A 22,528-nucleotide genomic window follows, 5' to 3' on the forward strand; every position below is an offset into this window, starting at 1 on the left:
TGAGCTCTGCCCCCCCCACCACTGCCTCCTGTCTTGAAGAGACTGGCAGGGATGGAGCGTGAAGACCCTGTGCATGGTGGGCTGTGACACCTCCATGAACCCCACCTCCCCATTCACAAGACATGGGGCCCCAGCACCTGTGTGTTGAGTTGTGGCTCCCTCCTCCCCCACTTTACATATTTTGTTTCTGTTCTTAAAGACTTAAAAAAATTACTTTATGGTCTCTTTTGAAATAATTAGATATTAACCCACAGCACTGACTGGAAATAAAGCAACATAAGCCCCCCTTTAAGTCTCTCCTCAGTTTCCAGGCATAATGGTGTCCACAGAAGGAGCACTAAAGTGTGTTACTAGGGCATGAATTGTGATTCTAACCCTCAAGTCAGTGCAGAGGAGGGCAGGCCATAGACAAGGAAGCACAGCAGTGGTGGCCACACAGCTGCTGCCTTCCTGCTGCCTTGGGGCCAGCTGGACAGAGTCTCTGTGGCCACAGTATACACCACACCCTGTGACCCAGCTAGTCCTGCCTGGGAGCGTTTCCTGAAGAAATAACGTGCTCAGCTGTGGGGAGAGGGCACAGGGGGCTTTGTGTGTCTGCACCATCTGAACGTTTTACCATGAAACAGTAAACCGGTTTTACTGTGAACACGCATTCATCTCACAAGCAGAAAATGTTAAACGGAAAGCATACCTCAGTCTGCCAGCACGGCGCACTCTTAGAAGGCATCCTTGGAGGGCGCCTGCTTCAGTGGGAGGGGGCGCTCTGCTCCCTCTGGCTCCATCCGTCCCCTTAAGAACCAGGTGTCACCTTTTTGTTCCAGGGAGCCATGCTCACAGGTCCTCCTGGTGCTGGCAAAACTTCTCACCAAGGTGACTGCGGGGGAGGCCAGTGTGCCTGTCATCACTGTGAATGGGTCAGAGTTCTTGAAAGTGTTCGTGGGCGTTGGGCCAGCTTGGGTAGGTGGATGCGCCCTATCCCTGCCCCGGGTCTGTGTGGGGCCCTGGCGGTGGGCACCAAGCAGACCACAGATGTGCAGGGGAGACCCAGGTGGGCAGACAGCAGCTGAGGTGGGTCAGGTTCCAGAAGAGGGGGCTCAAGTTGGTAGATTCTTCTTCCTGTCTTTGTGCCGGTAACAGAGTAGACTCTGTGGTGGACTCCTGTTTCAGGTTTGTGACATGTTTGTGATGGCCTGAAAAATGTCTCTTGTATCTTATTCATTGATGAGATGGGTGCAATTGGCAGGAAATGAGGCTGCAGGCACTTTGGTTGCCAGAGCGAGCAGGAGAACACCTTGAACCAGATGCTGGTGGAGATGGATGGTGAGACCCCACATTACCGTCTGCCAGGCCTTCATTTCTGTGCAGTAGCTCCCTGGGCGAGAACCCCTGATTGTTCTGTTTGAGAAAGGCTGTTTTCAGGCACACGTACTGGAGAGAGCTGTTCGGTTTCACACAGGCCCCACTGTCAGCAGGAGGACCAGGCGTTGGTGCCCTCCCCGGCCCGGGGCTCACAGGTGCCCTGGCTGCCTCTTGCACCAAAATCTCTCTCCTCTCTCCCCCTCAAGACTTGTGCTCAGAGAGGCTCCAGCCGAGTCTGACAGCCTGCCAGGACTGCTGACGCCTCCCGGGAAGTGTCTAGGCCTTCGTGCCAGTTTTTGAATTTTGGAAAGCTGTCTGCGGTCCTTTGGCAGATCTTGTCCTCTCTTCATCTTTGTAACTGTGTTGGGGTTCGCGAGATTACTCCTGGTTTGGTGATCCACTGGAAGGCCTCCGTGTTTAATTGTGTTCGTATTGTGGTTGACTTCAGTGACAGGACACAGAGGAGAATCACGGGGAAGAGGTGCCTGGGCCAGGCCCAGGGAAGCCGGCCACAGCTTCCAGAGGCCCTTCCTATGGAGTCTCAGGGCACACTTCCTCCCCTGGCAGCGGGTCAGATGCCACTCGGGAGTGCTGTCCGCCAGGGTCAGGTTTCCCAAGGGGGTTGGGTCATGCGGCGTCCTGCGCCAGCACATCCCGAGGGGGAAGGTGCGTGCTTGGCATGAAGCACACTGTTTGCAGAGTGTAGACACAGGGGGCCCCACTTACCAGGGAGCAATGGAGACCCTCCTTAAATCCCGGGTCCCAGAGGTGGTCGGGGGCCCTGTGAGCAGGCCTTGCCAAAGATGTGCTGGATGGGACTGCCGTGTGTGCTTTTCTGAACAGGCCAGAATGTTGCTCAAGTCTTCAGTTGTATTGAGTATCCAGCAGTCATTCTAATTAAGCTGTTACTGTGTCCTGATGTCTGGAGGGGCTGATGGGAGGGACAGTTGGAGGGGAAGGAGGTTGGGAGCACTTCCTCTCCCCTGGCCCTGCCAGGTGCCCCGTTCTCCTTTGTACGGTCCTACCTGCCCCTGTCCCGTCTGGCTCCCTGGTCTGCAAGCCTTTCAGCACCTGGGTGATCCAGGGCACTGACAGTGGTAGGGGGAGGTCTCCCTGACCCCTGCAGGTTGTCGCGTGGTGTCAGAGGCTGGCAGGAACCAATAATGAGTTAGGATGGGGGTCCACACCCTGAGACTGGGCTGTGGGGGTCCCAGTTAGCTGAGGAATGGCTGGTTACCCACCAGTGCAGATGCCTCTCAGAGCAGTGGGGGACTGTGGGGGCCTAGCTGCTGGTTCCTGCGTGGCAGAGTGGGTGTCAGAGCCAGCCCTGGGTGTGAGTGTCTGCCCCACACTGAGCAGCCTGTGCAGTGTGCTGTGGAGCCAGTGGGAGGAGACGCAGAGCCAGCGTGGGGCTTCCCAGGGTGGGCAGTGGTTCTGGAAGGTCGGGCCAGGTGTGCAGGGGAGAGCAGGGGAGAGGAGAGGCCCCTCGGAGTGTGGTGCTGACCTGACAGGTGCCGACCACACCCTCTCCTCGGCCTTACCTGCTCCTCTTGCGTCCAGGGTTCAACTCGGCCAACGACGTCATGGTGCTGGGCCGGCACCAACCGGCCTGGTGTTCTCGACCCGGCCAGTTTGACTGCCAGATTTACATTGGTGAGTGTGCTGGCCACCCGGTGCTCCAGCTTGGGGTTTCATTTGGGTTTGGGTGAAAAATTTAGATAGATCATTAGATGTGTATTTGGAGGAGATTTTTGATTGAGGTCCTAAAGCAGTTAATACAGTGTTTTGAAACAACGGAGGTACATGTGTGCCCCCTACTTGTGGAAAGAACAGATGTGGCTGGCCCCGCAGGAAGGCCACTGCAGTCCATGCAGCTGGGAGCAACGTGACGGACGTAGAGTTTTCAGCTGTTGTTCTTCATGCGCTGTTACAAAACCTTAAAGGGCAGTTTGCAAGGGGAGAGTTCACTGTGGCCCTTTCCACTGAGGAAACGTCGGTCCTGCAGCCTACATCTGCTCATGGTTGGGTCCCGGTCCCGGGAATAGGTTTGCTGTAGGCCAGAGGCTGCACCATCCGGAAGGTGTTTTAATGTGTTGAAAAGCTGAGTGACCACCATGACCCGTGGTTCACTTCTGCCCTGGCCCTAGTCGGGCAGCCAAGTGTGCAGTGCAGACACACGGGTGGTGCCCAGAACCCCAGACTGCCCTCACAGCCTTTGTGAAGTGGCTGCAGGTGACCCTCATCTGGCCGTCTGTGCCTCTGTCTCTCTCTGTTAGGCCCCTCTGACGTCAAAGGCAGGGCCTCTGTTTTCAAGGTCCACCTGTGTCCACTCAAGTTGGATGAGAGCCTCAGCAGGGACGCCCTGGCTGTGTTGTCATGGTGCCACTCTTGTCTTTAGAAAGTTGACTCTGTTGGGACATGTCAGCGGTCTCAAGAGATTATTACCCCAAAGCTAATTTGTACTTGTTTGAATTTCTGGTTTAATTCTGTTTAGACTTGATACGTTTTTGTTGCAGAGATCAGACTGACATCTGAGGGCAGACAAGTGAGGTGAAGAGGTTGCCGTGCGTTTTTTAGTCTTGGGCTTGCCCTCCCACCTGTGGACTCCCTTTGCCTTTCTCTCTTCTTTGTAATCAAAACCCAAGAGTTTACACTGGGGAACTTGTTTCCCTACCAGAGTGGTTTAAACATCAGGAGTTCACAGCTTTTCCAGGGGCTCCTGTCCATCGTACACCTCCTCAGCAGCCAGGGGGCTTTGCAGGCCTCATGGTTACCATGGCAAGCCGCTGGCCGCTGCCCCTGCCCCTCTGGGAACATGATGTGGTGGTGCCTCAGCCCTCCAGCCACCACGGCCTCCATCTCCTCAGTGTCCTGCCCAGGGAAGAAGTAATGGATGAGCACTTCCCAAGCGGGATAAAAGACATGAGTCTACACATCCAAGAAGTTCAGGGAACTCCAAGTAGGGATGGAGCCAGAGACATCCATACTGAGACGTACTGTAATCCACACTGGTCAGAAGCGAAGAGGAGCTCTTAAAACCAGCAGGAGAGGAGGGACATGTCATGTACAAGGGTCTTCAGTGAGGTTAACATCTGATTTCTCATTGGAAACCATGGAGGCCAGAAGGCAGAGGATCTGGCGAAACTCTTTTTCAATGATGAAGGAGAAATTAAGGCATTTCCAGATACTTTTAGGAGTTGAGAGAGCTTGTTATATTTAAACCTGCCCTACAAGAATCATTAGAGAGCCCTTCAGGCTGAAGTGAGTGAGCCAGTAACTTGAGGCTGTGAGGCAAGATAAAGGTCACTGGTAGAGGCTGCTGCGTAGGTAAATAGAAAGGCTGGCGTGGTGGTCTTTTTGGTTTGTAACTCCTCTTTTTCTCTCTTTATGGCTTGAAGGACAAGTGCATAAAACCATAATTACAAGTCTGTTAATGGGTGCATGATGTAAAAAGATGTAACCTGAGACAGCGTCAACATAAAGCTGGAAGGAGATGTGTAGGAGCAGAACGTTTGTGTATTATTAAAGCTAGAGATGGGAAAGCTGATCTTAAAACTCACGTGGAACTGCCAGGGGACCAAGTAGCCAACAGCATCTCGTGAAAGAGCAGAGTTGGAAGACTCACACTCCCTTTATTCAGAGCTTCCTGTGAAACTCCAGTAGCCAGAACAGGCAAGAGGGTAGACGTGGACCGATAGAGTAAAATTAAGAGGCCAGATAGAGTCTCTGGTCCGTCGTTTCTGTCAAGTATATAAAGACCATTTGCCGGGGAAGGAAGAGTCTGCTCGACCGAAAGTGCTTGGACAGTGATCTCCACAAGCAAAGATGGAAACTGGACCTCAGGCTGTGTGCAGAGGTCAAGTCAAAGTGGCGAAGAGGCCTGAGGTTTGGAGCTAAAACTATGAAGGTCTTAGAAGGAAACAAGGGAGAAGGTCTTCGTGGCCTTGGATTTGTCAGTGGCTTCTTAAATCACAAGCAGCAAGTGAAAGAGCAAATTGCACTTCCTGAAAATTAAAATCTTTTGTGTATCAAGGGACATTATTGAGGGAATGAAAAGACGGCCTACAGAATGGAAGAAAATATTTGGAAATTATGCATCTCGTAAGGGCCTAGAATCCAGAATTTGCAAAGAACCCAGTTTAAAAGTGGGCAAAGGATTTGAATAGACACTTTTCCAAAGAAGAAATACAGATAGCCAGAAAGGACATGAAAAGATGCTCAGTGTTATTAGTCATTAAGGAAATGCATCTCAAAACCGCAAGATCCCACTTGACACCCTCCAGGATGGCCACGAAAGACAGACAGACGGAAGAGCTGGCAGGGTGTAGGCAGGTGGGAACCCTCCCTGTTGGTGGGATGTAAGATGGTATGTCTGTGGAGATCAGCGTGGCAGTCCTTCAAGAAGCGAGATGCAGTTGCTGTATGACCCCAGTTCCACTTGGGCATCTACCTAAGAGAATTAAAATCATTTCTCCACACAAAGACTGGTACATGGGCATTCACAGCAGCATTATTCATAAGGTAGGTACCACCACAGTGTCCATCAGGGCATGACCTGCAGATGCAGAGGGCCAGTGGTACCACACTGTTTTGTACAAGGGGCTTGGGTGTCCGTGGATTTTAGTGTCTTCTTGTGGATACCTTGGGACAGCTGTACTTGGAACATTATTCAGCTGTAGAAAGGACTGAAGTACTGATTGGTGCTGCAATGCTGGAGGAACCTCACAGTATTTTGCAGGTGAAAGAAACGGACACAAAAGACTACATATTGTATGATTCCTTTTCTGTGAAACTTCCACAGACGGAAAGTAGATTAGTGGTTGGCGGGGGTGGGTACGAGAATTAACCACATAAGTGCCGGGAATGTCTAGAATGAGATTAGGGCAGTAGTTGCACATCTTGATAAATGTACTAAAAGTCTTTGAAATAGACCCTTAAAATGAGTAGATTGTACATTAAATAAGTTACTCCTCAATAAATTTTTGAACCAAAAAAACTGGCTAAAAGCAATGGTGACTGACAAAGCAGCTTGCATCTCCTTCCAGTCCTTGACCTGGTCTGCTCTGGTCCCTTGACTGGAGACTTTCCTGTGACAGTCCGCCCTGGGGCGCCAATGGGACTGCTCCCACTGGCAGGCGCTCGTACCTCTAATGTTTGCACTGAAGTGGCCCTAATCACTGCCCGCCACCTCAGCCCTTTAGTTCCGGAGAAACACTTTGAGCAGGCCATCGCGAGGATCATCGGAGGTGAGCTGGGCTGCCTTGAGGAGGGGACGTTCCAGCTCTGGCCTGCAGCAGGCTCACCCTGGGGCCCTAGCTTCGTGTCAGTGCACTGGAGCCGGGAGCGGTCTTCCAGACCGGAATTGGGAACTGGGGTCTGTCAGCAGCTCCCGTGTTCTTTCTGGAGCAACATTGAGAATCTCAAAGATGAGGGACCTCCAGGGTGCTGAATGAGATCCAGGTTTGGGTTCTGACTGGACAGGAGGAATGTCTGCTGGGTGCTTCCCCCTGAGTGCTTGCAGGGGCCATCCCAGTGCTCCTACTGGGCCAGTGCTCTGTGAGGGGTGAAGGCTGGAGTAGGGGCTTCAGCGTGGGGGTAGGGGTCTCCTGAGGGCCTTTCCAGGACGGAGGTCAGGGAGGTGTCTGTGTGGCCAGCAGCTCAGCTGTTCATACTCCGGCCCCATGGCTGTGATCACCAGCTCACCCAGACAGCAGGTTGGCCACCGTACTTTGTTTGAGTTTCCCTTTTTATCGACGTGTAACACAACCAGAGAAGTGCGGAGAGAGTATCAGTAGCCCAGGACAGTCGCCACAGCTGCTCAAGGGCGATCTGGTGGCTCTGGCGAGCTGACTGGCCACAAAGCTGCGCTCAGCACGAGGGGTCTGTGCCTTGCTGTGCTCTGTTTCCTGCCTGTGACTGGGCTGAGACCATGCAGAGAATTCCTCCTCGTTTCTCGTACGGACAGCATCACTTCCCTCAAGCCATGAAAAGTAGCTAATCTCTCACCCACCCCAGAGCCATCTGCTGCTTGTAAGGGAGATGGGTTGGGACCTGGTGTTTCCATAGAGCAGAAGGCAGCACAGTGTCTAGTGTGTCTGGCATGTGGGGATGGCGCAGAGTGGGGTCTGAGGAGTGTGTGTGGTGGAGCAGACGGCTGGGTCTGTTCTGGCTGGACACAGGCTCTGACCAGCCCCCAGCATGCCCCAAGTGCAGAGTGGGAACTTGGTGCCCACTCCTCAGCTGTCCGTTCCTCCTCTCCCTCTTACGAGGACTTTGATTTGTAGGTCTGGAGAAGATGACGCAGGTCCTCAGCCTGGAGAGAAGACAACGGTGGCCTACATGGTGGTGGGCTGGTTCCTGGAGCACGCAGATCCCCTGTTGAAAGTTGGTCACGTCCCTTCGCGTGTCTGCACGGGGAGGGGCAGGGCCCACTCCCCTCCTAGCTCGTCCCTTGGTCTCCAGGCGTGGGTGCCTGTGTGTAGCATGTGGCCACATGGGCACAGTGCCTTCAAGGTGGCAGCCTTTTTGCTTTCCAAGGAACGTAGTGGTCTAGAATTTGTTATAAGACTCCTTGAGGGGTGAGTGGGTAGAGAGCTGGGTGCTGGTTTCAGGAGGGGTTTGGGTGCTGGCCACCTGACATCTGCTGAGGTTTTACCCGATGGCTGGCTCCTCTGCAGGGTAGGTGGGGGGGGTTCCATGTTAATTGTTGGGGTGACCCCCGTCAGTGTGGGGCCCAGGGTCTGCTCTCCTTCCACACTCTTGCAGGGAGACCAGTGCTCAGAGGGGCAAGGTTGGTCCGGGATGCCCCAGGACTGGGGCTGTGTCTTGCAGGTGTCCATCATCCCCCGGGGCAAGGGGCTGGGCTTTGCCCAATGTGTGCCCCCAGAGCAGTACCTGCACACGCAGGAGCAGCTCTTCGACTGCGTGTGCATGCTGCTGGGCAGCAGGGTGGCTGGAAAGCTGTTTTTCTGCCAGGTCACCACAGGGGCCCAGTATGACTTGAGGGAGGTAACCCAGAACGCCTATGCCCAGGTAGAGCAGCGCTGGGTGGGGGGCTCTGCACGCGAGTCTGGCCAGGCGCACTTCCCTCCACCCCCACTCCAGATAGTGCAGTTTGGGATGAGTGAGAAGCTGGGTCAGATGTCTGATTTTCCCCAGCAAGGCGAAGGGCAGGCGGGGAGGCTGTACAGCGAGGCCACAGCTTGGCTTATCGATGAGGAGGTGAGGTACCTCATCAGCTCCACCCACGAGACCTGCTGACGCAGTGCTGGGAGCAGGTGGACAAGGCAAGTGCGGCTGGGGCGGCGCCCATCCTCCGGGAGTTCTGGTGATTCGCAGGCTGCTGACGGGCAGTGGGACTTGCAGGTGGGCAGGCGGCTGCTGGAGAAGGAGGTGCTGGAGCAGGCTGACATGGTGGAGCTGCTAGGCCCATGGCCCTTCACCGAGAAGACCACCTACAAGGAGTTTGTGGAGGGCACAGGAGGCCTGGAGGAGGACACATCCCTTCCCGAGGGGCTGAAGGGCTGGAACCTGGGGCAGCAGGAGGTGGGCACGGAGCCCAGCGTGTGGGAGAGCCCAGCCTAGTGCCTCTGCTTTGGAGGGCAGCTTCTGGAATCACTGGAAAACAAACGAAAACGTGGTGACTGCAAATGGGCAGTTGCAAATAAGGGTTTTCTGAGCCCACAGGTTCCTGCTCCCAGAACACGCCTGTTCCCTGAGAGGGGGCTGGGACCCTGTTCCTGAGTCATGGGGGACAGTGGTGGGCAGTGGGCTTCTCTGATGGGGATCCCCAAGGAGGGGGAGGGGGCTTTTGGCCCAGTTCAGAAATGCTCAAGGTTTGGTGAGGTGGCAGAATTAAGAAAAGGAAAATATAAGCCAGGTATCCAGGGAAATAGCTGTTTGGGTTGGTGGAAGGCCTGTTTGTTGGGATGGAGGGAACTCAGCACCTCCTGCCGGTGTGTGGTTGGTGTAGGGTGGTGGAGCCTGAGTGGGGGTCCGCCTGCCAGCCCCAGCACCTGTTCCCCGGGTGGGGCCTTTCTGACCATGTGTCGGGATGTGATGATCTTTTCCAGGAAGCTGCATTCCTTGTGAGCCTTTTTGTTGGAGTCATGGAGAGGGAGCCTCTGGACTGCAGGGGAGAACCCTCTCCAGGTGAGAAGAAGGCCACTTTGGTGGTAGCTAAGCTGGAGGGCTCATGCCTTCCATCACCTGGGGGTCCTGGGATGTGACCTGGGACCAGCCCCTGGGGAGCTGAACCCGGCTGGAAGCCTGGGCTTTAGTGGAAATGGCCCCTCTGCTCGGCCTGCTGCTGGGAATTCCTGGGAATCCTGAGGGTGACAGGGGCAGATGGGTGGATCTGGGTCGACTGCTGTCCTGGCCTCCAGGGCTGACCGCCCCCATTTGCGTCCTGCTGCTGGCCTGCCCAAGGCCACGTGCTGGAACTTGGAAATTAGACTTTCCAAATCGTTTGGTATGTTTGCCTCAAAAATAGAATTTCTGGCTTGGGACAAACACCTTCAACTCTGTAAAATGTGCATTATTGAATTACTTAACTTGGGGTTGGTCCTGTAATGCAGCCTCTTCCAAACTAAGCCCGTTTGCTGAGCTGCCTGGGGCCCTGCCAGGGTCCTGTCTTGGGGCTCCCTCTGACAGGTGGGATGCTCCCTTTGAACCCAGGGAGGCCCTAAAGCTCAGCCCTTCCCCAGGGTCCAGGGCACCCCCTTGGCGATAGCACCCCCTGGCCTGTGGTGCCCTCATTCTGCACCCCTTCCAGTCTCCTCAGCTCCCCTTTACCCCACCCCATCTGGGCCATCACACCACCTGGGGCTCCTTGGCCTGCAGTCGAGATCTGGCCAAGAATCTTGGGTTAGGGAGGCTCAGCCCAGCAGAGGAACCCCTGGCATGGGGCCCAGGGCCGGTTCTCTGGGCCCTCGTCTCACGGGTGATTGAAGTGTTTGGGGTTTGGGCTCATGGACTGGCCCCACCTGCTTGGACCAGCCGGCTGCTCTGGACCTGGAGCTCCCTGGGGACCTGCCCTGGGCTGGGAATAGGATCTCCAGGGAGCATCTCTGCCTCTTCCAGCCTGGGCTTGTGGGGCAGGGTCTTCCTTACTGCCTTGAGAGCCAGGGCACCTGTCCCTGAAACGAGACTCAAATGAGCCCAGAGTGTGTTGCGGTGGAGCCCTCGATGGCTTCAGCTGGAGGAGGACCCGAACACAGAGTCCTGAGAGGCCCCTAGAGCAGCCACCCCCACCCCTGCCGCACCCCTGCGCTCTGCTGTCAGAGAGGAAGAGGTCAGGCAAGACTGAACAGGTGGCGTTTTAATCCTGCTTTTTGGAAATGAGTTCTGTGGAAGCGGCAGCAAGAAGGATGGAAGCTGGGGAGGAAGACCCTGGGCGGGGGGCATGCGGTTGCCCTCACGGAATCAGTTTTCAGTGAAATTCTCGATTGTGCCTGGAAGACATCGGTCGTGTTGCTGCCCCTCAGTGGGGGTGGGTCCTGCTGCAGAGGCAGCCTGCGTTTCTGGGCTCCTTTTCCTGGTGGGAACTTGGTATAGCTTCACCCAGTGGGCCCAGCACATGCCCAGGGCTTGTACAGAGGAGCCTGTTTTCCTTCCCCAGACGTGTTTCAGTGGGGAAGGATCAGGGCAGGTGGCCTAGGGGACAAAAAGCAAGCTTACACATTTATTTTAGAACTGTTCTTGGACTCACTGTCAGACCAGAAGCCTGCTCTGTCCAGTCGCACGTGAGTGGCACTGGGAGCAGCTGAGCCTGGTGCCTCAGAACTGGGGGCCAGGGGCTATGCCCAGTTCCCCCTCACGTCCCCACCTCGTTCAGGCTGCCTCACCCCAGGTGGGGATGCCAGCCAGGGACACAGACCCATGCGTGTGCCTGCGTGTGCATTTGCATGATGGGCTGGGGGGACTGGGATGGGCCTGGGATGGGAGAGGGCGAGCCCCATCTGCCTTGCAGCCTGAGGCAGTCATGTCATATTTGGGGTCCAAGCTAAGGAAGGTGGGCCTGGCTGTCACGCAGGGACCAGGACTAGCAGGGTCTTGGGTCTTAGGGCCTGGGTGTCTGGTGCTGACAGTGCTCCCTTGGCGGCAGGAAGCAGACAGCTGAAGTCAAGGTGGTAGTTTTCAGGGCTGACTCTCCCACCCATGTACTTGGCTGAACAGCAGTGTCCCATGGGCTGGAGCTTGGCTTAGCTGTTCATGGAGTGGAACTTGAGACCCCCGAGGGGTCTGCAGAGTGCCTCTCACAGGCAGGTCCCCGCTCACCCTGCACCCACTCTGGAGGTGGATGACAGATCAGAACACCAGTCCTGCAGACGGAAGTTTCTAGAAGGCTCAGGCCACTCCTTTCTCATCTCCAGGCGTTGTCCCTGATCCAGGGACCAGGAATGAGCTGGACATAAGGCCACTGGGCTGTGCTTATGCTGAGGCACCCTGAGACCCCATCCCAGAGCCATGTGGGCGGGCAGTGTCCACGGGCACAGTTGTCCCGGCTTGCCCTGTCTCGGCCCTGGGGCCAGCCGGCCTAGTCCTCCTTGGGCCTCTCCACGGTGAGAAGTGTGTCCACGATGGTGGGTTGCCGCTCAGGGTCGCCAAAGGGCTGTTTCTCACGGTTCTTCTCAGCCCTGCTGCGGGTCCAGGATGGGGAGCGCAGACAGCCGGCCCGAGGCAGTGGGTGTAGGCCTGGTGGGAACACGGGGTGGGGTCAGTGTGGCTTGGAGTCTCAGGTCACTCCTGCAGCTACTGGGTTGGGCATGTGTGTGCCTCCAACATGGGGTCTGGCCACATGTTGGGGTCCTCTGGGCACCAGCAATGCGTACTTCTGGGTCTGGGTGCAGCGTGGGCTGGGGATTACCTGATGCCCTCAGGAGGGTCCTGGTGCAGCCGAGGCCCAGCTCTCCAGCCTGCATGGGTTGTGAGCAGGGAGGGAGGAAGGCTCTGGGCCCCCCACAGCCCCAGTGGCTCCTTTGCCATTTCTGAGGCCCGTGAGTTCTGGGCCAAGGGCAGCGCTTCCTGGAACTGAGATGAGGAGCGGCCACCCACTTTGTACTCAGCCTACTTGTGATTAAATCCATGTAGTGAATTCTACCTTCAGTGGGACAGTGGCTGTGGCCTTTTGTTGGCGTTTCAAGAATGAAAGTGAGGAGGAGTCGAAAGTTCCTTAAAGTTGGCATACAGGTGTGTAAAATGCAGAAACGGTGCATGAAGTGGCACTTTGTTGACAAATACTTAAACACACATGAGAAATAAAGAAAATTGTTTTCCAAAATGAGGGTCTCCAGGGAGCGATGCTTGGTGGTCTTGGGCCCCAGGACCTCCCACAGTGCCCTCTAGGCCCAGCACCAGCCCCACCTGCAGGCGAGTCGCTGGTCAGGTTCTCGTCATCTGAGTCGGCGAAGACCTCAGCCAGCTCCTGGTCGGACATGTCGGTCAGCTCGGTGAGGTCCAGGAGGTCAAAGTGCACCTCCAGGGAGGAGACGCTGCTCAGAGGCTCTGGGGACAAAGGAGCTTGTCAGCAGGGTGTTCTCCACCAAGGCTGCCCCATGAGGCCCAGGTGAAGCCCAGTGTGGGCCAGTGGCGGGGTGGGGGGCCGCAGACATGGCCCAGCTCTGTTCTTTGAGGCCCAGCGGAGCCCCTGAGAGCGGAGGAGTGTTTGGACAGGATGTGGACCCCGCCCTGTCCCCCAGCCTGTACGTACGTCGTCTCTCTGTGACCTGCAGGAGCCCTGGAGCAGGTGCTGGGACGCCCACCTCCTCAGCCACAGGCGAGTGGAGGCTGTTCCCTGTCCCAGGGACTGGGGTACCCAGGGCAGCCTGTGGCACCGCAATCTCCTTAACTATTTCTGCAACAAAGAAGGTGTTGGTTACCCCAAGGGCGCTGGGGTCTCCCACCTCCACCCCCAGGAGGAGACATGGGATTCCACCTGACCCTGACCCCCACCCAGGACACAGGTGGGAGGACTTGAGAACCTCCTCTGAGGCCCCGGGCAGTGACCAGGGGTGGCCTTGGGCCAGAAAGCCAGGCAAGGGGTAGGGGCTTCTCTGAGGAGGCTGCCCTTCTCCGTTACTCTGGGTGAGGAAAAGGCTGACTTCCAGACCCTCTGCCCTGAGCACCTGAGCAGGAATGAAGGCAGACCATGTAGGTCTCATGGGGACACTTGCTGGTCCTGTCAGAGCCCCTAGTATCCCAATACTGTCACCTGTCTCGACTTTGGTCCAAACTAGGGTCCGGTGGTTGGTCATGTGTGTCCTTGGCCTTTGGTTCCCTTTAATCCACAATGGCGCCTGCTCACCTGTGTGTCCTATGTTGTGTTTGAATTCAAAAGAACACATTCTTGTAGCAAAAGAGTTACTGGATGGGTAGGTAGCAGCCTCTCCCCACCAGCCCCCCTCATGACGGGATGCTCGTCCAGGGTTTTACACGCGGTATTCCCCTGTAATTGCTCATATTTTTGTGTTTGTTTTCATGTGATTGCTCGTTTCTTGTACTTTTCGTCGGGTGAGAGCTGCAGGCTCTTCAGGGATCTGCTTGGTGAGGACGGTGCCACTCATAGATGGGGCCCCTACCCCATGGAGGCACCACCCTCCCCCGTCTCCACACAGCGGGGGGTCCCAATCACCTGTCAGGCATGTGCCCTGGGGCAGCTGGACCCCTTGGCTCCCCTGTGTCCCCACTGTTGCTGCCCTCTCCTGAGACCCCTCCACACAGATATCCCACCTTCCCTCAGCGAGGGACCCCTCGATGAACAGGTGCTCAGTCAAGAGTGAGGAGTGCCCTCCTGGCCCCTGTAGCAGTGTGGTGGGCTGAGCCACCCCAGGGGTGAGACTGAGGGCTGGGTGTGGACCAGCCACAAGAGCAGCTGCCAGGGGTCCTGGCTGGGGCGCCCAATGCCAACAGCTGCCTGTGAAGAGTGGGCCTGTGTGGTCAGTGGGCTGGACTCGCCTGCCGGGATGTGCGTCTGGAGGGTCCCCAGCTGAGTGGAAAGACAGTGACGTGGATTCTCAGGTGCAGAGCTGCCCTTGAGGTGGGCGTCTGCCCTGGGAAGCGGGACTGTGGGCGGGGCTTCCCAGCTCTGCCTGGTGCTGTGTCATCACACAGGGCCTGAGGCCGGACGGGGCTCGGGGTCTGGTTTCCACCTTGCTGCTGCATTCGGAACTTGGCTTCTGAGCATCTTCAAAGGGTAGAGTTACACCCACCAGTGTCAGGGCCTACCCAGCCCGCGATGGGCAAGGGCACCTTCCTAACCAGAGGACAGGAGAGCTGGGGGAACGGGAAATCTCCTGAGCCTCAGACCAGATTGAATCCTTGCTGAGGGACAAGGGCTAAGAAACCTCTTGAGGGCCTTTGCTCTGCAGGACGCTGTTCTGTTTCCTCAAAGGGGAGGCACAGCAACCCGGTCCCCCTCACAGAGAGGCATGTGTGGCCTGGGGTGGTGGGTGACCCTGCCTGGTAGGGGAGGCGCTGCCATCTGTCTGGAGCCTCCAGACAGGGTAAGTGGCTCTTGGTTAAGAACAGGAACAATGACAGTGGCTCACGGTTTCTGTGTGAGCAGAGTCCCAGCAGTGAATTTTCCGACTAATGCCACAAGCAGCTGTCAGGGAGGATGCTAAGTTTTGTACTTTAACCCCGAGGGGCTCAGCCTGTCCCAGGCACATAGCACGGGGTCCTTGGGGCTTGAGCTCTGAGCCCCACCAGCTGGCCTCTGCTCCCAGGTCATGGCTTAGGGCTGGGAACATAGCCCATAAAGGGAGAGACCCCAGACCTTGTGCCCACAGGGAAGCTGGTGTGTGTTCTCTGGGCCCCGACCAGGGACCAGGGGGAAGTGGACTTAGGGGTAAAAGGTGGCACAGAGGTGGAGTCTCTGCTCACAACTGCTCTCTCTCACTGGGTGGGGCCCTCATCTAGAAGAGAAAGCACATGCTGTTCATTCTTTGATCCAGTGGAGTCCTGAGCCCACTCTGGCTAGAACAAAGTAGGTGATTCCTGTCCTCTTGAGGGTGGGCAGTGCTGGGGAGCATGGGGGGGCTATTCCCCCATCTGGGGGATGGGTCTGAAGGTGGGTGAGAGCCATGCAATATCTGGGGGAGACAGCACCCCGAAAGGCTCTGAGGGGAGCAGCATGGCTGTATCTGAGGAATGGCTGGGGGCGGTGAGGGCAGGGGACACCAGTTGGGGGGCAAGCGTATCACGGAGACAACTCTGGCTGCTTCTCAGTGAGCTGAGAGAAGCTTCTGAGGGGTTATGAGCTGAGTGGGACAGCATCCACCTGCCTCTTTACAGGACGTGGTCCAGGTGGGAAGGATGAAGTCCGTGGGTGCTGAGGTAAGGGAAGAAGGCAGGACTTCGGCACGCTCCTCCCCCATCCTGCCTTGGGGTCCGGAGCTGGGCAGAGATGCCTCACTGTAGATCCTGGGCCCCCAGACAGCCCCTGGGACAGACCTCCGTCCCCCACAGGCACAGTGGCCTGTTGCACTGACTTTAGTTAAGGAGCACATTTTATCAAATGTCAGCATCTGTGAAACAGCAAACCAGCTACAGCTGATGGTGTTGCAGAGCCAGGGGAATGCAGAAGCCGTGAACTTTTAAACTCTGTATGTCTATTTGTTTTATTCGTTTTGTCTCTCTTTGGCAGTGGTCTCGTCTTTATTCTGTAAATCCTGGTGTCCTGGCCTGTGTCAAAGCTGTGGGGTCGGGGTGCAGAAGATGCAGCTTTTGCCATCAAGGACACTGATCTTTTGGCTGGAAGGACATGAAGGAAACAGGACTTGGGCGTGGTCCTCATGCACGGTAGGTGTACCTTAAATGCTCGTTGAATGAGCCCAGGACCCCACCTAAGAGTTAATGAGCCCCTGTGCTAGGAATCACCTAGGTGTGTCTGGTACCTTCTCAATAAGCCCTTATGGGAAGAAAGGACAAACTCCCCACTTGTGAGACCCACTGCTCGTCCTAGGGTATGAAGCAGAGGAGTGATCACACAGGCGGGCATCGGGGCTGGGGTGCTTGGCAGCCTGGCTGGGCTGCAGGCTGGGCGGGCTCAGCAGACCCCAGAGCTGCCCAGCCCAGGGCAAAGGTGAGCGGTGTTTTCGACGCCCCAAAAGAGTCATTAGTCAACTAGTGACCCCCTTGTTCTCACCCCGGCATAGCCCCCATCAAGGCCTCCCCACACGGAAGCAGCACCCCAAGGGGAGACTCGAGCTGGGGGACCAAGTCCTGCCCTGCACAGGGCCTGGTACACACGGAGATGATAGGGTTACCCTGTGCTACACTGGTGACCTATTTTCCAGCACATTCGAGCAGAGATATGGCCCAAATCTCAAGTTCCCTGCTGTGTGCCGAGGGCTTTGCCCCAAGCATGGAGGTACTCTGCACAAACCCACTGCCAGCCAACAAATTAATGAAGTGAATGAGTGAATGGCATAAGAAACAAAATGGCTGCAGGGAGGGAGGACGGTCACAGAGACTCGGTATCCGTACCCCACTTTCTCAGCCCCTTGTCCTTGGAGTCAGGGCTCGTCTGAGCATGTTGGGGATGCTGGGTGGGCCCTGTCAGGGCTCAGCCTCTGAGGGCAGGGCACCGGCCTCTCTCCCAGCTGGACAGACTTGGAGGTGGGTGGGCTAGAAACCTGGCTTCCCATAGGCACTGGTTGGGGACTTTCAAGAATTGCACCGCCCACCTCTCACCTCCATGTCTGTGCACTTTGATATTAAGAAATTATTAATTCATTTAGGTGCAGAAATGGTATTTTAATTATACTCTATAAAAACATTATCTTTTACAGATAATTTCAGAAATACTTAAGGATGAAATAAGATGTCTAGATTTGCTACAAATGACTACTTAAGGAAGGTTGGTGTGGTCTGGCTGGGCAGCGGGGGTACACGTGGGGCTCCCTCCGCTCTTGTGTGTGTTCCATGCTCCAGACTAAGTTTCCAAAGTTGGTGAACTCCCAGAATGACAGTTGGTCACAGCTACCCAGACTTGACCCCACGTGAGGGTGGGATGTGGCTATGGGGTTAGAAGACTGTGAGGCCTGTCTGCCCCTGCTGTATCTCTAGCCCCACCACAGTGCCTGCACAGAGTAGGTGCCTGGTGAATACATGTGTGCACCGAATTAGGTCTCAGGCTCCAGTAACGAGATGCAGGAACTGAAGGGTGGTTAAGCTCCTCTCCCTGATGTCTTCCCTCTGTTGTCTCACTCTGGGCTCCCACAGCCCTGCAGGGGAAGGGTCTGTCTCCATGGAGAGAAGAGGACAGAGAGCTCAGAGGGGCCTGGCTGCTTGGCCCACAGCCCCAGGCCTTGCTTTCCAAATCTTCCCCTTCAAATCCTCACGAAGCTGCCACTGGGATGCCCTGGGGTCCTGGTACTGCCAATGGGAAGAGAAAGCTGGACCCGTTCCACAAGTGAGAAAACAAAGAAAACCCACTCCCACCACCCTAGAGGGAGAGTGACAAGTCTGGAAGGCACCTGCCCAACACAGCAGTGGTGGACCCATGTCTTCAGAATACCTCCAAGGCCAGCCCTTTGGTCTCCAGAGGAGGCCCCTGATGTGGCTGGGGGACCCCCAGTGGGTCCATATGTGGTCTGAGAGTGGTTCCTTGGGATGAGACCTCCAGGAAACCTCGGGTGCATCTGGGGCCTGGCCTGGCCAGGCGGGTAGAGGAGCCCGGCAGTTTGCATCCAAGTTCCTAGGCCCAAAGCACAGGGAAACCCTTTCTGAAAGGGGAGGCTGCTAGACTTTCCCTCCCACCACTAGCCATCACCCTGCCTAGGGCCATACTTCAAGGGGAGAGTTAGGTTCTTAACCGTCAGAGTTCCCGATGGCTGACAGGGGCTGTGAGGAGGGGTCACTCCGTACACATCTGACCTCCCTGATGTGTACGCTCCTGGGCCGGGCCGCGGCCAGCAATCCCTGCAGGCGTGGGACCCCCCGCAGGCCGTGCCCGGTGCGGTCCCCACAACGAGACCCTATCTCAGACCCGTGCCCAGCAGGATCCTGGCTGCGGCCTCCCCGCCCTACCCCCAGGGAGTCTGGGGCGAACAAAGCAGACACGCGGCCTGGAGGGTAGCATCCCCCCACGTCTCGCTGACCTGGACTCCAAACTCTGGCCCCAGCACGCCCCATCCCCCAGATCCCCGGCTCGGCCTGGAGGGGGTTCAGGACGAAACTCCGGGCCGCCCACTCAGGAGCGCGCCAGGCACGGCAGCCCAGGACCGGAGCGGGGAGGACGAGGGGGCGGGGACGTGGTCCGTGAGACCCCAGCTCAGCGCGGGGGCCGTTCCCGGGAGGTGCCCCCCGCCCGGCTCCCCGCGCGCGGCGTACTAGGCTTCCCTCGCTGGGCGCGGAGGGTACTCGGAGCGGCCAGTGGGTCTTCGCAGCCCCGGGGCGCGGCCGATGAGTGGGCCCGGGGTGGGGGGCGGTGGGGGGAAGGGGCTGCGGGCCGCTGCAGGGAAGGCGCAGCTCGAGGATTCCCAAAGGCTGGGGCCGCACTCACCTCCAGGGCTGGCGCCCTCCGGGGGCTCCATGCGGCCGGTAGGGTCTGGAAGGGGCGGTGGCGGCGTCACCCAGCCCGGGTGCCCCTGTAGCTGCGGCGGCGGCTCGGCCCCAGCTCCCGGCGCAGCGCATCGGGGCAGCAGCCTGGGGGCCGCGGCGGCGGGGAGGAGCTCGCGGGGCGGGGCGCGCAGCTGCTCCGGGGCCCCGGTCCGCCCCCCCCCCCCCCGCCAGTTCTCCTCCCCCAGCTCCGCAGCACAGGTGCGGTCCCGCCCCGCCCCGCGCGCGCCCCCTGTCGGCCCCAGACCCTGCAGACTCCCTCGCCTGCGGATCGCGCCCCTCCTGCGGACCCACCCGGACCTGGTGGCTGCCTCCCACTCCTGGCCGGGACTCTGCGGCCCTTGCGCGCGCCCTCATCCAGCAGCCGCGCCGACTTGCGTCCATTTGTTTACCCCCACATATATCTGGGGGCGCCAACTACGTGCTGGAGCTCCGCTGGGCATGGAGGGGCGGGCACAAGCGGAGCCTAAGGCGGCGCCAACACAGATTGTGATAAATGATCAGAAGAGGCACGGGGGGCGGGGCGGGGGGGGCAAGAGCTTATAACGGCTAGCAAGAGAGGGGTGCGGGAGGAGGATGGGAAGTAAGGAGAGGGAGGAGGGCAGAGAGCCCCCTCCCCCCCCAGCCCAAGGCAGGATCTGGGCGTGCTGAGAGTACCAAACGGTTCGATGGAGTCCCACTTCCAGACGCTGGTTCCCTGCACGAGGCCTGGAGTGAGGCTCTGTGCCAAGCCCTTGGTGCACAGTATCACATTAATTCTCCCGAGGATCCTCAGAAAATGGGATCCTGATTTTCTAGGTGAAGAAGCTGAACACAGAGAGGGTAGGCAACCTGATCAAGGTTGCACAGCCAGGCACTGGAAGCCAGCAAATCCAAATCCAAGCCCATGCTCTGCACTCTTACAAAAACAAAACAAACCAAAGAAAAGCATCAGAGAGAAAGAGTTTGTTCCCAGCTGGGAGTGGAAAAATCCACAGAGGAGAAAGGTAAATATGAACTTGGTGTTTGCAGGAAAGGCATCCTCTCAAAGGCATAGTCCATACAGCTTCAGCCAAGCAAGGCCCTCACTGCCCAGCCCGGCTTCAGTCACAGGGAGCCCATGGCCTGAGACAGTCAGTGAGGCAGCCTCCATTGTTCTTTAGTTTACGAAACAAATGAAAACAGAAACTGCTGTTTGCAATGCTCTAAAATGATTTCATGACCCACTGGGACAGGCCCCTGCGGTCTGCACTCTGTGGACGAGGCAGGTCAGCCTCTCGGGGACGGAGCTGGGCTACAGGGTTGGGGGAGACACAAGCAAGCCAGTGACTGCCCTGGGAGTCAGGGCAGTGGGTGGGCACTGGCTGCTCAGATTCAGCTGGGGTAGAAGTTTGTATTTTCTCAAAATGGTGAGAGGAGTAGCTCTGATTCCACATGTCTTCCAGAACCTTCTGCTCTCATCAAGACATTCCTCATCTATGCTCCTTCTGCTTGAGCGTTGGTAACTGCTCTGGCCAGTGGGTTGTGGCAGGGTGATGCCATGTGACTTCCAAGGCTGGGCCTTAAGTAGTATTCAGCTCTCTCTCAGAAGGCTCCTCTGGAACCTGGCCAGTGTGGAGGGCCACTTGAAAGGCCCACAGTAGCCAACAAACCGGGCTTAAGTTCTCAGCCAGTAGCCAGACATAAGATTCTGCCTTTGAGCCACCCTCTAAGGGGTCATATGTGGAGCCAAGGTGAACCATCCCCACCAAGTCTCAGCTGCGTTGCAAAACAGATGTTGCTGTATTAAGCCATTACATTTTGGGGATAACCTGTTATACAGCCATGGTAACTGTAACAGTAATTGTTGTTTAATAATTATCCCCATTTGACAGATGAATAAATGGATGCAGAGTCTTGTCAAAGGCATCCCAGCTGTTAAACAGCAGATGATCTGACCCCAGAGGCCACTGTTTATTTTTAACTTTTCATTAAAAACATTTTCAAACAAAAGTAGGGAGAAGAGCACAACTAACCCACATGTGCCCATCACCTGGATTCAGTGGTGACCAACTCCTGGCTGAGCCTGTTTCTTCTCTACTTTCAATGCCTCTTTCCACTGCTGGATTGTTTTGAAGCAAGTCCTATATATGTTAGGTCATTTCACTTGTAAATGCTTCACTGTTTATCTCTGAAAGAGCGTGCAGTCTTCTTAAACACTCTGTTACCCCAACATCCAGGACTCCATCAAGTTGCTGCCTGGTCTGAGGCAGTTTACCTGGGTGACCAAGTATGTGGGCATCAGGAAGAGCCAGGTATTAGACATAGGTCAGTGGGTTTGAATGTATTAACATTTGGTCTGTGATTTTGCAGGAAACTCAGATACCATTTAACTGGGTTTCTGAGATGCACAGCTTAATGCTAAATAAAGGTATCATAAGCCACCCATGTGAAGAAAAGGCTCTTCTCTAAAAATCTGAACTCAAATCCAGTATCGAAAGCACAGGTCGCTGTAGGCCTTGTCAGGAGTCCAGAGAGTGGGCAGCAAGGCCTCCCTGAGCTGTTCATCCCTGCAGTGCATGCTGGTGAACCATGCTGCGCTGCTGATTTGTGGCAGATGAATACCCGGTCTCGCTATCCTGAGCTAACCCTCCTATTCTTGCCCTTTTTGTTGAAAGGAATTATTGTTAATGCATTTATTAAATTCAGGACTCCCAGCCAGATTTCTAAAGCAAAAAGCCAGTCAGCATGAGGCACCTAGCATATTGAGTCTGCAAAGTAAATGTGAAATAATAATAATTACCCCGCTGTTCTACCCCAGCTGCACTAGCTCCTCTGCCAAAAGCCCTCTGGGAGGACCCTGCCTTTGGAGAGAAGACCCCTATCAGGACAGAGGTGTGTGGCAGAGGCTCTTGGCTGCTCAGACCCAGTGACAACACCAGACCTCACACAGGCCCTGAGTTGCTATAAATAAATCACGGCTCTGCGAGCTGGGTCAGTACAGTCCTTCCAACCGGCTGCTCCTCTCCATGAAACATCGGGACTCGGGCGGGCAAACAGGAAGCTCCCCCCCCCCCACCCCCGCCACAGCTTATCACTGTGGCTCTCAGCTCCACGCCACTTTGTGGGTGTCTGAAGCCTGAGGAAGCCCAGCTAATGAGGCATCTTCTTCCCTGGGTGGGACCCGCAGTCCCAAGCCCACCTGAGCCTTTCTTAATTTTTCACTCTGTCCGCAGCACAGCTCTCCAGGGAGAGATTCTTCTTTATTCCAAAACGGATGGGAAAACATGACCTGCTGCAAGACCACTGTTTAGGAAGATGTTAAAGTTGAGGGTGTGGAAAAATGACAGCAAATGCTGTGTAAAGACAGAAACTGCTTGTGAAAACGCAGCCTTCAGGGTCACACGGAGTGACGTGTGTAGGTAACTGGGTGGTGGGAGGGTTGGGAAAGTTGCTTTGGAAATCATCGAGTGGTTAGCAGTTTTCGGATCAAGAAGTTAAGAAACCGAACTGATGATTTTTTCTGCAGCGCCTGTCTGGAAACGTCTGGCACTGGTTTCTAGTTTTTCCTATGAGGACAGGGCCTCTTTAGGAAGAGCAGGTAATTTTGTGAAGGGGACATTTGCTGATTTCAAAATTTTGGACCTAG

The 22,528-nt window shown here is 56.2% G+C and overlaps 2 protein-coding genes, 1 long non-coding RNA gene and 1 pseudogene across 23 annotated transcripts in view; 2 read left to right on the top strand and 2 right to left on the bottom strand.

The window, feature by feature from the left end:
• Nucleotides 1-22,528, top strand: part of LOC102529257 (mitochondrial inner membrane m-AAA protease component AFG3L1-like) — a 34,589-nt gene that overhangs the window by 11,931 nt on the left and 130 nt on the right. For 8 of the 20 annotated variants that reach the window (XR_012062939.1, XR_012062937.1, XR_012062934.1 and 5 more), the window contains one exon: nt 822-6,360. Coding sequence is in view for 6 of the 20 variants with exons in the window: in XM_072946891.1 (XP_072802992.1) it covers nt 822-957; nt 2,920-3,068 (285 nt within the window). In the remaining 14 variants the exon portion in view is untranslated. Of the gene's footprint in view, nt 1-821; nt 6,361-16,003; nt 16,274-17,150; nt 17,219-17,583; nt 17,718-21,700; nt 21,874-22,115; nt 22,302-22,408; nt 22,483-22,528 lie in introns of those variants that run through there. The other 12 variants (XM_072946897.1, XM_072946893.1, XM_072946896.1 and 9 more) reach the window with 9 other exon arrangements.
• On the top strand, nt 7,663-9,416 carry LOC140688146 (mitochondrial inner membrane m-AAA protease component AFG3L1-like; annotated as a pseudogene).
• Nucleotides 10,341-19,074, bottom strand: DBNDD1 (dysbindin domain containing 1). 2 transcript variants are annotated; one of them, XM_072946898.1, is made up of 5 exons: nt 18,866-19,074; nt 13,571-13,672; nt 13,070-13,213; nt 12,724-12,864; nt 10,341-12,054 (listed from the first exon to the last, which is right to left on the bottom strand). In XM_072946898.1, exons 1-5 carry the CDS (start codon nt 18,894-18,896, stop codon nt 11,897-11,899), a joined length of 576 nt encoding a protein of 191 aa, XP_072802999.1. In that variant the 5' UTR covers nt 18,897-19,074; the 3' UTR covers nt 10,341-11,896. The 2 variants fall into 2 exon arrangements, with proteins under 2 accessions (XP_072802999.1, XP_072803000.1); XM_072946899.1 differs by lacking the exon at nt 13,571-13,672.
• LOC140688148 (uncharacterized) lies at nt 19,852-22,140 on the bottom strand. Its single transcript, XR_012062947.1, has 2 exons — nt 22,082-22,140; nt 19,852-21,157 (listed from the first exon to the last, which is right to left on the bottom strand). It is a non-coding gene; the product is annotated as an uncharacterized lncRNA (long non-coding RNA).

Source organism: Vicugna pacos, chromosome 21 (assembly GCF_048564905.1).
Source record: "Vicugna pacos chromosome 21, VicPac4, whole genome shotgun sequence".
NCBI lineage: Eukaryota > Metazoa > Chordata > Mammalia > Artiodactyla > Camelidae > Vicugna > Vicugna pacos.

Coding starts and splice junctions, on each gene's coding strand:
- DBNDD1 (XM_072946898.1), bottom strand. CDS start 18,896: ATGGAGCCCCCGGAGGGCGCCAGCCCTGGAG. Junction 13,673..18,865: donor GGAGGGCGCCAGCCCTGGAG/GTGAGTGCGGCC, acceptor AACACAACATAG/GACACACAGGTGAGCAGGCG. Junction 12,865..13,069: donor GCAGGTCACAGAGAGACGAC/GTACGTACAGGC, acceptor CTTTGTCCCCAG/AGCCTCTGAGCAGCGTCTCC.